The 14,327-nt window shown below is 48.0% G+C and overlaps 1 protein-coding gene across 2 annotated transcripts; it reads right to left on the reverse strand.

Annotated features, from left to right (window-relative positions):
- Positions 1 to 4,649: 4,649 nt before the first annotated feature.
- On the reverse strand, positions 4,650 to 14,078 carry LOC128342296 (zinc finger protein 883-like). Of its 2 annotated transcripts, XM_053289455.1 has the most exons (3): positions 13,817 to 14,078; positions 10,485 to 10,517; positions 4,650 to 7,061 (listed from the first exon to the last, which is right to left on the reverse strand). In XM_053289455.1, the coding sequence occupies exon 3, from the start codon at positions 6,885 to 6,887 to the stop codon at positions 4,848 to 4,850; it is 2,040 nt and encodes a 679-aa protein (XP_053145430.1). In that variant the 5' UTR covers positions 6,888 to 7,061; positions 10,485 to 10,517; positions 13,817 to 14,078; the 3' UTR covers positions 4,650 to 4,847. The 2 variants fall into 2 exon arrangements, with proteins under 2 accessions (XP_053145430.1, XP_053145431.1); XM_053289456.1 differs by lacking the exon at positions 10,485 to 10,517.
- Between the last annotated feature and the right edge of the window lie 249 nt (positions 14,079 to 14,327).

Here is a 14,327-nt window from a genome sequence, read left to right on the forward strand (position 1 = left end):
AGATTCCAGCGGCGCTGTGACAAACCCACCAAAGAAGCCCACTAGTTAGCCGAGGTTAAACGTGCACTCGCGTCCTTAACCTGGGCGAAGTGGTCATGTGTCAGTGCCGCATGGCACTGACACAGGAACAAGCTCCCAGCCAGTCCAGGGGGCCTGGTAATTCTTTGGTTTTAAAGAAAGAATCTTGCCTTTCATTGAAATTTCAGGGTGGTTGACACAACTGTACCGTAAAAATAACCACGATTCAAAGTTGATCTGATTGTTTCCCCTAAAGAACAAGATGTGCCTAAGATGAGTTTCCATCAAATGCTACCACAGAAGGTTAGATGGGAACAAATGATTCGACTGTAGATTGAAAGATGGGACAAAGACTGAAGTTACATCCAGATATCCTTTTGGGGTTACACGTCTATATGTTATGTCTAAAAACAATTAGGGGATTTTTTTATTTTTATTTTTTTGGTTGGGAAATAAAATAAAATTGGATTATTTGGACCAATAGTTACAGTTTCCATCTTCTAGATCAGAGATTCTCAGCGCTGGGTCCCCAGATGTTTTTGGACTTCAACTCCCATAATCTCCTGTCCCAGCGGCCATTGGTTGGGGATTATGGGAGTTGAAGTCCAAAAAAATCTGGGGACCCAACACTGAGAATCCCTGTTCTAGATTGCCATCTGGCTCCATAAGAGGGAAACCGTCTGCCGTGTTAACATTCCTGCGGCACCTACCCAGCAGAGGTGACTTAAGAGTGAGAGAGGGTCTTCTCACAAGCAGCCTCGCCCAGGTTAGGGCAGCCTAGCTGGGGCTAGCCTGCTCGTGTGGAGCATCAGGATCTCCGTGGACATAGGTGGATTACCGCAGAGGCAATAGAGGCAATTGCCTTCGGTGGCAAATCTGGGGAGAGTGACAAATCTTGGGGCAGGGGAAAGTTTTATCTTTTTTAAAAAAACCAAAACTTTTTAAACTGCCACTGCGTGGTGGCGGTGGCAAGAGATTAAGTCTTTTGCCAACCCCACTGCCACAGCGAGGAGGGTAGGGGTAATGAGGAGGAAGCAAGCCCCCCCTTTCCCTAAACGCTGCCACAGCGGCAGGATGGGAGGCATGGTCAGAGAAGGCCACACAGCGCCCACTGTGGGGAGCGGAGGATGAAAGGAAAGTCCCGCCGCCCTTTTACATTAAAACACCGCTGCCTGCGCAGCAGAATCGGGTGGCAGCGGCTACAGCGGGGAGGGTTGTATTGGGGGATGAAGTTCCCCCATATACCTGAAAGCGGCATCCACTGCATTCTGGGGCGTGGGAGGAACAGTAAGGGAGAGCTCCTTCCAGCTCCCCTCCTCCCTTCCAAATGAGGGCACACTCCTCCCTGACATAGCCAAGGTCCCAAACGGGCTGCAGCGGGACAGGGCATGCACTCATTTGGGAGGAACGAGGGGAGCTGGAAGGAGCTCTTCCTCACTGTTCTTCCCACGCCCGGGCAGGCAGTGGACGCTGCTTTAAGGTAAATGGGGGAACTCCATCCCCAAACACAACCCTCCTCGCTGCACCCTGATTTCACTGCGCAGGCAGCAGCATCTTAAAGACAGAGGGGACTTTCCCTTCATCCCCCGGTCCCCGCAGCAGCCACTGTGCGGCCTTCACTGGCCCTGCCCCCACATCCCGCTGCTACTCAGAAGTAGATCTGTTGGCAGCAACAGCTTCTGCACATATATGCACACACAACATTGACTAAATAACGTGAAATTGTCTAGACCAGGGTTTCTCAACGTGTGGGTCCCCAGATGTTATTGGACTTCAACTCCCATAATCCCCAGCCCTAGGGGCCTTTGGTTGGGAATTATGGGAGCTGAAGTCCAATTATATCTGGAGACCCACACGCTGAGAATCCCTGGTCTAGACCATAAGCTGCCTGCCAGTGCCAGGAAAAAAAATTTCTGGGCTAGAACTTGCTGTCTGGAGCCTTCCTTTTCAAGCAGAGCCACTCATAGCATGGGCTTAAAATGGGCGTTTAGAAGAAAAATGAGGGGACTTTCTTCCTCCTCGCCTCCTTTACCCTCCTGGCTGCAGCAGTGGGGGCGGAAAATCCTTGGCCACCTACAGGCGGCAAAAGGCTTAATCCGCCCCTGTATGTGGATCCTGGTGCCCTTGCCCAGCCGGCTCTTAGCTGAGGTTCAGAGAGCAAGCACTCCCTTAACCCAGCTGCTGTGTGTCTTCTCAGGCTCCACGGAGCTTGAGGAGACACAGAGAAGGGCGCCTAGAACGCCCGTCTGATGGGGGAATCTCCCAAGGCGCCGCCATCATCACGCAGTGCCTTGTGGGATACATGGAGGTTAGGAAAATGAGTCCCGGCCTCTGTTGATCCACGGTGCTGGGAGCAGTACGGATAACCATCCACACTGCTCCTGGCAGCATGGACCATGTGGGCACACAGCTTGAACACCACAGGGGCAAAGAGGGATCATCTGGGGGATGATCCCAGATCATCCTCCCCCGCCCCCCGCAACCCTTCCTGCCTTTCCTCCAACCTGCCTGCATACATGTGCAGTTGTGTGAATAGCCCCATAAAGTACATGGGAGGAGAGCTGGTCTTGTGGTAGCAGCATGACTTGTCCCCATAGCTAAGCAGGGTCTGCCCAGGTTGCATCTGAATGGGAGCCTTGATGTGTGAGCACTGCAAGATATTCCCCTCAGGGGATGGAGCCGCTCTGGGAAGAGCAGAAGGTTCCAAGTTCCCTCCCTGGCAGCATCTCCAAGATAGGGCTGAGCGAGATTCCTGCCTGCAACCTTGGAGAAGCCACTGCCAGTCTGTGAAGACAATACTGAGCTAGAGAGACCAATGGTCTGACTTAGTATATGGCAGTTTCCTATGTTTCCTATGTACTAAAACAAAGAATACATTCTAGTACTTTAGACGGTTGCCAGTGTGCCATCTGATCTTTGCCAGTGCATGGTCTGGTCTTGTTATATTGGATGGTTTTCAGACTGTGTTGCCTGAGGAGGGGGACAGGCTGCTTGGAAGGCTGAGGTCTACCACGTGCATCCTTAACCCTTCCGCTTCGTGGTTGGTGAAGGCTTCTAGAGAGGGACTGGGCCCATGGGTGGCAGGGGTGGTTAATGCCTCTCTAGAGCAGGGGTTGGTCCCCCCTTGATTGAAGGAGGCAGTCATTAGGCCCCTCCTTAAAAAGCTCTCATTGGACCCAGATAACTTAAATAACTTTCGACTAGTTTCAAACCTCCCCTTCTAGGGCAAGGTCTTGGAGAGCGTTGTGGCATCTCAGCTCCAGGCAGTCATGGATGAATCTGATTACTTAGAGCCTTTCCAGTCTGGCTTCCGACCTGGATATGGGATGGAGACTGCCTTGGTCACCCTGATGGATGACCTACGCCAGGAGATAGACAGAGGGAGTGTGACTCTGTTGATCCTCCTGGACCTCTCAGCGGATTTTGATACCATCGACCATGGTATTCTTCTAGGACGTCTCTCTGGGTTGGGACTTGGGGGCACAGTTATACGGTGGTTCCATTCCTACCTGTAGGGTCGTACTCAGAAGGTGGTGCTGGGGGGGTGCTTGCTCCACCCCTTGGCCTTTGGCTTGCCTCAAGGATCTATTCTGTCCTCAGTGCTGTTTAACATTTACATGAAACCCCTGGAAGAGGTCATCCGTAGTTGTGGGCTGCGGTGCCATCAATATGCTGATGACACCCAGCTCTACCTATATTTTGTCAGCAGACACCAGGGAGGCAGTGGATGCTCTAAACCAGGGCTTGGAGGCTGTTCTAGACTGCATGGGAGCAAACCAGCTGAAACTTAATTGAGATAAGATGGAAGTGCTCTGGGTTGGTAGAACCGATCATCTGTGTAATGAGGTACATCTGGTCTTGGACGGGGTCACACTTCCTCTGAAAGAGAAAGTCCGCAGCTTGGGGGTGCTTCTGGACCCAATGTTGTCCTTGGAGGAGCACGTGGCGGTGGTGTGCAGAGGCACCTTTTACCAACTATGGCTGGTACACCAGCTGTGACCCTACTTGGAGAAATCGGATCTGACCTCAATCACTCATGCGTTGGTAACATCCAGATTGGCTACTGCAATGAACTCTACATGGGGCTGCCCCTGAAGACTGTTTTGAAGCTTCAGCTGGTCCAGAATGCTGCTGCAAGGATGCTCGTGGGTTCAAGTCATTTCATGAGCATCACACCCATCCTGCAGCATCATCATTAGTTACCAGTCCACTTCCGGGCTAGATTCAAGGTGCTGGTCTTGACCTTTAAAGCTCTACAAGCCTTGGGGCCAGGGTACCTGTCAGACTACATTCGCCCATATGAATCTGCCAGGGCTCTTTGCTCATCATCTCAGGCCCTGCTCATGGCCTCGCCACTAACAGAAATCCGGTTGGTGGGGACTAGAGACAGGGCCTTTTCGGTTGTGGCCCCTTGGCTTTGGAACGCCCTCCCTGAAGAGCTTCGCCATGCTCCCTCACTCTTTTTAAAAAACAACTAAATCACACTTTTTAAGGAGGCTTTTTAATGCTCCATTTTTGTTATATCTAGTAGGTTCTTTAGTTTTTCGTTTTTATAAAGCAGTTTTTAGCTTTAAAAATGTTTTTTAAATTTGAACTTTAAATTTGAACTTTAAATTTGAACTTAAATTTGAACTTAAATTTGAACTTAAATTTGAACAAGTTTTTAACTTGTTTACTCAGTTTGGTTAATTTGATTACTTTTATTGTATATTGTATATATTTTCTTGTTGTAAGCCACCCCGAGCAGTAAAGTATTGGAGGGGTGGGGTATGAATATTGTAAATAAATAATGATAAATATAGCTATGTTGGATTAAACACAAGAGATACCTACAGTGCACACAGTCCTAGATGGGATGAAAGGTGTTTGCTCTGACTGAAATGTTTTATAAATGCCAGGTGTTCGGAAGGGTTCTGTCCTGTGTGAACTCTTTGATGTCTCTTAAAGTTTCCCTTCTGGATGAAGCTCTTTCCACATTCCAGGCAGTTAAAAGGTTTCTCACCTGTGTGGATTTTGAGATGATTAGAAAGGGCAGAGCTGAACATAAAGCTCTTTCCACACTCAAGGCATTTAAAAGGTTTCTCCCCTGTGTGGATTTTTTGATGCCCATTAAGGTATTCACTGCGACTGAAGCTCTTTCCACACTCCAGGCATTTAAAAGATTTCTCAACTGTGTGAATTTTGCGATGATTATAAAGAGTTGAGCTGCTTATGAAGCTCTTTCCACACTCAGGGCACTTATATGGTTTTGTCCCAGTGTGGAGTCTTTGATGGGCAGAAAGGGCTGAGCTATGACTGAAGCTCTTTCCACACTCCGGGCATTTATATGGTTTCTCCCCTGTGTGCACTCTTAGATGTTTAGTAAGCTCTGAGCTTTCACTGAAGCTCTTTCCACACTCCTGGCATTCAAATGGTTTTTCCCCTGTGTGGATTTTATAATGGGTACTGAGGTGTCCACTACGACTGAAGCTCTTTCCACATTCCAGACATGTATATGGTTTCTCCCCTGTGTGCACTCTTAAATGTTTAGTAAGGTCTCCATTCTCACGGAACTGCTTACCACACTCCAGACATTTAAATGGTTTCTCCCCAGTGTGGATTCTGTGATGGGTACTAAGGCCTGAACTTTGACTGAAGCTCTTGCCACACTCCAGGCATTTATATGGTTTCTCCCCTGTGTGCATTCTTTGATGGGTAGTAAGGTGAACACTACGACTAAAGTTCTTTCCACACTCCAGACATTTAAAAGGTTTCACCCCTGTGTGGATTCTTTGATGGGAAGTAAAGGCAGACTTCCAAAAGAAACTCTTTCCACACTCCAGGCATTCAAATGGTTTCTCTCCTGTGTGGATCCTGTGATGCCTAATAAGTTCTGAGCTTTCACTGTAGCTCTTTCCACACTCCAGGCATTTAAAAGGTTTCTCCCCTGTGTGGATTCTGTGATGGGTATTAAGGCCTGAGCTGCAACTGAAGCTCTTTCCACACTCCAGGCATTTAAATGGTTTCTCCCCTGTGTGGATTCTTTGATGGGAAGAAAGGTGGGCATTGTGGCTGAAGCTCTTTCCACACAATGCACATTGATACGGTTTCCCCCCTGTGTGGACTTTTTGATGGATAGTAAGGCTGACATTCTGAGTGAAGCTCTTTTCACAATTCTGGCATTTAAATGGCTTTTCCCCTGTGTGGATTCTTTGATGGATACTAAGGTGACCTCTCTGAGTGAAGCTTTTTCCACACTCCTGGCATTTAAATGGTTTTTCTCCTGTGTGGATTCTTTCATGGGTAATAAGGTGTGAATTTTGCATGAAACTCTTCCCACAAACCCAGCATTTATATAACTTCTCTCTGTTGTGGAATTTTTTATGAGCAATCAAGGTCGAACTGTGCTTAAAGCTTTTATCACAAACTGAACATGTATATGGCTTCTCTCCTGCATGAATTATTTGATGGGTCAAATGGTCTGAGCTCTGACTATAGCTCTTTCCACACTCCAAGTATTTGTGCAATATGTGGATTTCTGGTTGTGTCTTAACACTTGAGCTATTACTCAAGATCTTTGGCCATACAGGGCACTTTTTCCGTTTCTTTCTTTCTTTTTTTCCTGGTATAGTTGGGATGAGATGGGGATCTCCACTCCGAGAAGCATCCGATTCACCTCTTGAAGTCTCCGTTTGGTTTCTGTCCTGCATATTTGATCCATCTCCATTCACAGCATTCTCCCCTGTCTGTGAGATCAGCTGTGAATTCTCACCGAAGCTCTTTCCATGCACTATGAATGAACTTGGCTTCTCTTCCATGTGTGTTCTGCAGTGTGCATCGAGGCTTGATTTACAACTGAGTGTTTTCTCGCATGCAGAAGGTGCCTTCATTCCCTTTCCATTGCAATCATCTTCTTGGGGTAGAATTCCTTGGAAATCCACTTGGTTTGGCTCCTACCTCCTTGGCCCCTCTTGATCCCCAAAGGTGCTCTCCTTCCATCTCATGGCTGGTTTTTCCCAATTACACCCTTTGTTTCCCCAGAGGATCTCCCATGTTCCAACCACCTGTTGAGATAAAGGGAGAACCCAGATTATTAGTGCAATGGAGGACATTAGTCCTGCTTTTTAAAAATATATGTTTTTAAATTTGATTTCTAACTTATTTTTATTAAAGAGTTTTTAAATTGCTTTGTATTGTATTTTGGATTTTCTTTTTTCCCTTTTGATTTGTTATGATTTAATGTGTTGTGTGTTTTTATTTCATGTTTTAATGTTGTGTTTTGAGGCAACCAGAGAACAATCTGTTATGGGGAGGCTAACAAATAAAAACAAAAATAATAATACACTTTTTAATTATCAATATGTAATATGTAACTGGATATCTTGCTCCTTTCCAGGCTTGTTTTTGTTCTCGTCATGATGTGGATAGCACTTTGCTGCATCTGATGGATGACCATCTTTGCCTGGACCATTGATGAGAGAATGGCTTCCTATTTATTTGCTTATTTGTCTCAGCAGCTTTTGACACTAGTGTAGACCCGTTCCCAACAGGGGTACTAGGGTCACCCCAGGGATACTTGAAGGGTTTCCAGGGAGCACTCAGAATTCTCCTGCCTCCCCACATGGCTGCTCGTAAACAGTCTGACTGAAATTAATGAATCAAGTTTAATTCACATGGGAGTAACATTCAGAAAGTTTATTTCAATAGGAGGCGAGTCTCACAATCGGTGAGACCCGCCTTCAGAGGGCTTGCGGGGAGAGTTCCCACAGACGATCCCCAGACAGCCCAGGGCGGCCAGATTGGCTGCCCACATGACTGCTGGGTCCATCACGGAGCCGGTGTGGGCTGTGAGGATTGGGGGCCACACGACCCCCGGAAGTTCCAGGATGCCCCGCACAGTGCGCGGGGCATCCTGGAGAGACCCCCAGGGTCGGGAGGCTAGTTTCAGCCTCCCACCGGGGGTCTCCACGTGTCTTCCTGCGGTGAGGAACCGTGCTGCGGCAATACACAATCAAAAAGACTGAGTTAGCGGAGCACTCGCTCTGCTAACCTCAGCTAAGGGGGACGGGGGAATTAGGAGAGTTTGCTGCCAGGAGCTGCACAGCTCCCATGGCAGCAGACGATCAGTAAAAAGTGGGCTAGGCTCCCTTAGCCCGCTTTTTGCTGATCGTGAGAATCTCCTTTAGGAGTACTGGTGTGTATTAGTCACCTAATGGTGCAGTGAGGAAATGACTTTTGATTGATTGATTGATTGATTGATTGATTGATTTGATTTGTATACTGCCCTTCCAAAATGGCTCAGGACTTGATTAGCAAGCCAGAAGCTGCAAGTTTGAATCTCTGCTGGCATGTTTCCCAGACTATGGGAAACACCTATATTGGGCAGCAACAAGATAGGAAGATACTGAAAGGCGTCATAAGAACATAACAGCCCTGCTGGTTTTCAGGCCCAAGGCCCATCTAGTCCAACATCCTGTTTCACACAGCGGCCCAACAGATGCCACTGGAAGCCCACAGGCAGGAGTTGAGGGTATGCCCGCTCTCCTGCTGTTGCTCCCCCGCAACTGGTACCCAGCAGCACGCTGCCCCCGAAGCTGGAGGTGGCCTATAGCCCTCCAACTAGTAGCTGTCAATAGACCTCTCCTCCATGAAGTTATCCAAACCACTCTTAAAGCCATCTAGGTTGTTGGCTGTCACCACATCTCGTGGCAGAGAATTCCACAAGTTGATTATGCACTGTGTGAAAAAATACTTCAGTTTGCTGGTTCTAAATTTCCTGTCAATCAATTTCATGGGATGACCCCTGGTTCTAGAGTTATCTGAGAAGGAGAAGAATTTCTCTCTATCCACTTTCTCCACACCATGCATGATTTTATAGACCTCTATCATGTCTCCCCACAGTCATATTTTTTCTAAACTAAATAGCCACAGGTGTTGTAGCCTTGCCTCATAAGAAAGGTGCTCTAGGCCCCTGATCATCTTGGTTGCCCACTTCTGCACCTTTTCCAGTTCTACAATGTCCTTTTTTAGATGTGGTGACTAGAACTGTACACAGTACTCCAGGTGTGGCTGCACCATAGTTTTGTATAAGGGCATTATAATATTAGCAGTTTTATTTTCAATCCCCTTCCTAATGATCCCTAGCGTGGAATTGGCCTTTTTCACAGCTACAGCACATTGAGTTGACACTTTCAACAAGTTGTCCACCACGACTCCAAGATCCCTCTCCTAGTCAGTCACCGACAGCTCAGACCCCATCAGCATATACTTGAAGCTGGGGGTTTTCGTCCCAATGTGCATCACTTTACACTTGCCAACTAGTCATCTCATACCACATGGGAGGAGGAAATGGTAAACCCCTCCTGTATTCTACCAAAAGACAACCACAGGCCTTTGTGGGCACCAGGAGTCGACACCGACTCAATGGCAAACTTTTCTTTACTGGTGAGTAACTTTGTCTAGAGGTAAGGTAGTGAATGGAATAGCTTGTCTTATAACTGTAATATGCCTCTGTGTGTGTGTGTGTGTGTGTGTGTGTGTGTGTGTGTGAGAGAGAGAGAGAGAGAGAGAGAGAGAGAGAGAGAGCAAAAAACAACCACCTGTTGGTTTAAGACCAGAGGTAAAGCTTGCTCATTTAGGCCAGGAAACAGGAACTGAAGGCTGATGCCTTAACAGATGTGTCACGTGATCAGTAATGATATTGTGCAATATCACAAATTGTGCTTGCTTACAACTTGCGCTCCATGCACCCAACAAGCAAAAACAAACAAATAACAACATTTATACACTGCTTTTCAACAGAAGTTTCCAAAGCAGTTTACATAGCGAAATAATAAATAAATAAGATGGATCCCTGTCCCCAAAGGGCTCACAACCTAAAAAGAAACATAAAACAGACACCAGCAACAGCCACTAGAGGTACTGTGCTGGGGTGGATAGGGCCAGTTACACTCCCCCTGTTAAATAAAGAGAATCACCATGTTAAAAAGGTGCCTCTTTGCCCAGTTAGCAGGGGTTAGCACTGGTATAAGCTGCTTTTGTCGTCCTGTCTGCTTCAAGGCACTGTTTTTGTTCTGGAAATGTCTTTTCTATTCTATCACCAGACAGGGCCTTCCATCTGGTCATCTCCCTCCTTTCCCTGAAATGTCTCATCCAGACATTCCTAGCCCACCAAAAGAGCCACTTTCTCTGCTGTAATTTCCACCTCAAACCTACCAACCATCCCCACCAATGCCCATGTCCCCTAGTGATTCTTTTATCAAGGCCAATCTGCAAGATTGACATTCATCAGCAGGCAAGACAGGCCCGTGAAGCTTGCGTACTGCAGGTAGCATTGGTGCTGGTGAAATTTGGAGATGATCATCCACACAATTTGGGAGAGCTTGGAGCCAAAAGTCAAGAGTACCACTTGTGAACGGTGATCTTGCCCAGAATTGAAACAGCAAAAGATTCTTGAGTAATAATTAGAAAGGTTTAGAATGCACCACCTTCTTCTTCTTCTTCTTCTTCTTCTTTTTGGCCTGTCATTGGGAGGAAAATTCTTGTCAGTGGCCAATATGACCCACAGTCCTCGGGTGAGAGAAGGAGGGCTGTGGATCACATAGGAAGCTGCCTTATATCAAGTCAGACCATTGGTCCATCTAGCATCAGAATCAACAATATATTTTTATTGTCATTTTTATTGTATGTTTTTAAACTTTTGTAAACCGCCTTGGGATTGTTTTTAATGAAAGGCGGTATATAAATTTAACAATAAAAAATAAAAAATAAATCTTCCGTGATTGGCAGTGGCTCTCCAAGGTTACAAGCAGAAGTCTCTTCCAGTCCTACTTGGAGATGCCAGGGAGTGGACCTTGGACCAACTGCATCCAACCAATCAGATGCTCTTCTACTGAGCTATGGGCCCATCACCTAAGCTGAATATCCTACTGCACTCATATGTAGTAGCCCATCCAAATGCAAACCAAGGTAGACTTCACTCATATGTAGTAGCCCATCCAAATGCAAACCAAGGTAGACTTTGCTTAGCAAAGGAGACTATTCATGCTGACTACCCCAAGACCAGCTCTCCTCTCCAATATGCACTCTCAGCTTTCCTGCACTGAAGACTGCTTTGCTCAATGGACCAGGTGTGGAGGGGGATGGGGAGCCATTTTTGTCTCTCTCCCCTCCCTCCAAAAGCCTTTCAGTGTGTATAAATCTGTGCCTGAGGGTTGTGCAGAAAAACTACTCTCCACCCCTCCCCCATGCCTGGTCAGCTGTGTAAAGCAGCCTTCAGTGCAGGGATGCTGAACATGCAGCTCAGTGCAGGGAGTTCCACTGTCCTCCACCATGCTCCTTCTGTCACTAGAAGACTGCAGACCATCAGTGTCCCTAACACCTTACTGGTTTTTTAAAATAACAAAAAGATTGCTGGCCAAAACGTTATGGTCATACGAACATAGGAAGCTGCCTTCTACTGAGTCAGACCATCTAGCCCAGTATTGCTTACACAGACTGGCAGCAGCTTCTCTAAGGTTACAGGCAGGAGTCTCTCTCAGCCATATCTGGAGATCCCAGGGAGGGAACTTGAAACCTTCTACCTGCAAGCCTGCAGATGCTCTTCCATGGAGATGTGTCCCCATCCACTAAGGAAAATATCTTAACAGTGCTCACACGTGTAGTCTCCCATTCAAATGCAAACCAGGGCAGACCCTGCTTAGCAAAAGGGTCAGTTCATGCTTGCTACCCCAAGACCAGCTCTCCTCCCAGTGCAAAATGACACTGCAGTAGTGCAACAGAGGAACCTTGATTCCACTTTGCTGTGAGCTCACTCTGCCCACTTGTATTTCCATTTCAGCCGCTGCAACAGGGCAAGGAATAAGCCAACACTATCATGGAGCTAGCACGACCTTCACTTCTGCAAGAGCAGTTAGCGGTCCAGGCTCCCTTTGTGCAAGAAAAGTTGTGCGGTTGTGCAGCTTGTGCATTATGGATACAACACAGCTAAGATATCTTCTTGTACAAATCTGTGGCTTCTACCAACATAACACTGCATAATATACATGTTAGCCAGCATGTTCATCAGGAGTGCATTGCTATGTACCTTGAGGGTGAGAGAGTGGTCTTTTGGTGGCAAGCATGAATTGCCCCCTTTACTAAGCAGAGTCTGCCTGGATTGGGAGACTGCATGTGAGCAACGTAAAGATGGGGAATGGGGCCGCTCTGGGAAGAGCACCTACATGCTTGCATGCAGAAGGTTCCAAGATCCCTCCCTGGTATCTCCAGAGAGGCCTGAGAGAGGACTCCTGCTTGTAACCTTGGAGAAGCCACTGCCAGTCTCTGTAGGCAATACTGAGCTAGATGGACCAATGGTCTGACTTGGTAGAAGGCAGCTTCCTAGGTTCCTATGCCATGCCTTTTAAGGGGAGGGGGAAGAAAATGAGCACCGAAATTGATTAAGGGTCCCCTTGATCATCAGTTTCATTGGAGACAGGAGCCCTGTCCAGACATTATGTTGAGCAAGTGTACAGTGTACTTGGCTACAAATCTGTACAAAGGTACAGTGATTCACACATCATGTTGAAGACAAGATCAGAGGAGACTTGGTCTTGTGGTAGCAAGGATGACTTGTCCCCTTAGCTAAGCAGGGTCTGCCCTGGTTGCATAGGAATGGGAGACTAGAAGTGTGAGCACCGTAAGATATTTTCTGGGAAGAGCAGAAGGTTTCAAGTTCCCTCCCTGGCATCTCCAAGAGAGGGCTGAGAGAGATCCCTGCCTGCCTGCAACCTTGGAGAAGTCGATGCCAGTCTATGAAGACAATACTGCGCTTGATAGACCCATGTCTGACAGTATATAGCAACTTCCTATGTTCCTATGTACAGGTGCAGCAGTACACTCCCTATCTCTATCCTGCCCATCAGGGGGCCTGTGTCCAGGTTTACTTTTAAAATGAACATAAACACAGACATTCGCACAAAAACATGCACAATTGTACAAGTATCACCTGTACACTTGTACAACATCATGTCTGTATAGGACTAGGGCAGGTCTGCTCAACCTTGGCGCTCCTGCAGATGTTGGCCTACAATTCCCATAATCCCTGGCTATTGGCTGCTGTGGCTGAGAATTATGCGAGTTGTAGTCCAAAAACAGCTGGGGGGGACCTAAATTGAGCAGGCCTGGACAAGAGTGTGGAGGGTGCATGGGTAAAAATATGGCCTTGCCACAGATGAAGACGGAGGCAGAATTGCCCATAGCGTCCAGCAGTTGGTGGCAAAAGAACCCGCTTCTAGACAGAAAGAAAAGGCTGGCATCTGAAAAAGGCAGTCCTGGGTAACCTCTTGTTTGGGGATTATGTTTTGGTCTTGGACTACCACTCCCATCATTCCCCGTCTTCGGCCACTGTGGCCAGTAATTATGGGAGTTGTATTCCAAAAACAAGAAGAAGCGGAGAAAGGCCATTCCCAAATGCGTACAACTTTCGCGGGGGGGTGGAGGGTGGGGAGATGGTGCGGGCAGGGCTTGAAATGCTCTGGAGATGACAGCGTCTGCTCCGTTTCCGAAGGCACAAATCCCCGCGCTCTTCCTCTGCTTCCATCCAAGCAGGCAGCCTTCGTTTTGCGCAGCAGCAGCCCCCGCCCCGCTTCCAGACAAAGGGGCAACGCTGCTGTTCCCGGAGAGCGGGGGGGGGCGGGCTCTGCCAACTGCTCACCCCACAGGACAGCCAGAGGCGTCCTCAGCCGGGCCTGCACTGTTTGCCCCCAGTCAGTGGCCCCAAGCAATTCAGATTGCTCCTCCCCGCCGCTCCTCCCGCGCCCCCCACCCCACTTCTTTGCACCTTTGATGTCTTGTGTCCTCCTGCCGCCGAGGTCACTTCCCAGACCAGAGACATTCGCCGGGATCCAAGAGTTGGAGCAGACATAAATACACAGACTTCCGGTTCCCGCTTGCACCCCGCCGTGTCCAATGCGGGGCAGCAGCAGGAGAATGAAGGTGAAAGAGCAGTTCCTGCCCCTCAATGGACAGTATTCAAGTGGGAACCGGGAGTCAAGAGCTGAGTGTCTTTTCACGCTCTCTTGAGCATGAGGGAAGTAGCCCCTCTTTTCATCACCCTCCTCCTGTCCTGTCCTGCCCCTCATTGCATGGTGCTCAAACGGGATCCGGGAGGCGGACTAGAAGTCTCCCCCCCCATCTCTTTGGTGCTGGAGTTTCGTGGGAGAGGAATTGCCGCCTGATGTTGGCAGGCAGCCTGGTAAGGGAAGAGAGGAAGGAGCGAATGAATGGATTGAAGCTGTGCCAGGTGGGCAGGGGGGTGAGTGGAAGAGGGCCGGAGGGAGCAGCTGCTTCTT

The sequence above is a fragment of the Hemicordylus capensis genome, chromosome 2 (genome assembly GCF_027244095.1).
Source record: "Hemicordylus capensis ecotype Gifberg chromosome 2, rHemCap1.1.pri, whole genome shotgun sequence".
Classification (NCBI taxonomy): domain Eukaryota; kingdom Metazoa; phylum Chordata; class Lepidosauria; order Squamata; family Cordylidae; genus Hemicordylus; species Hemicordylus capensis.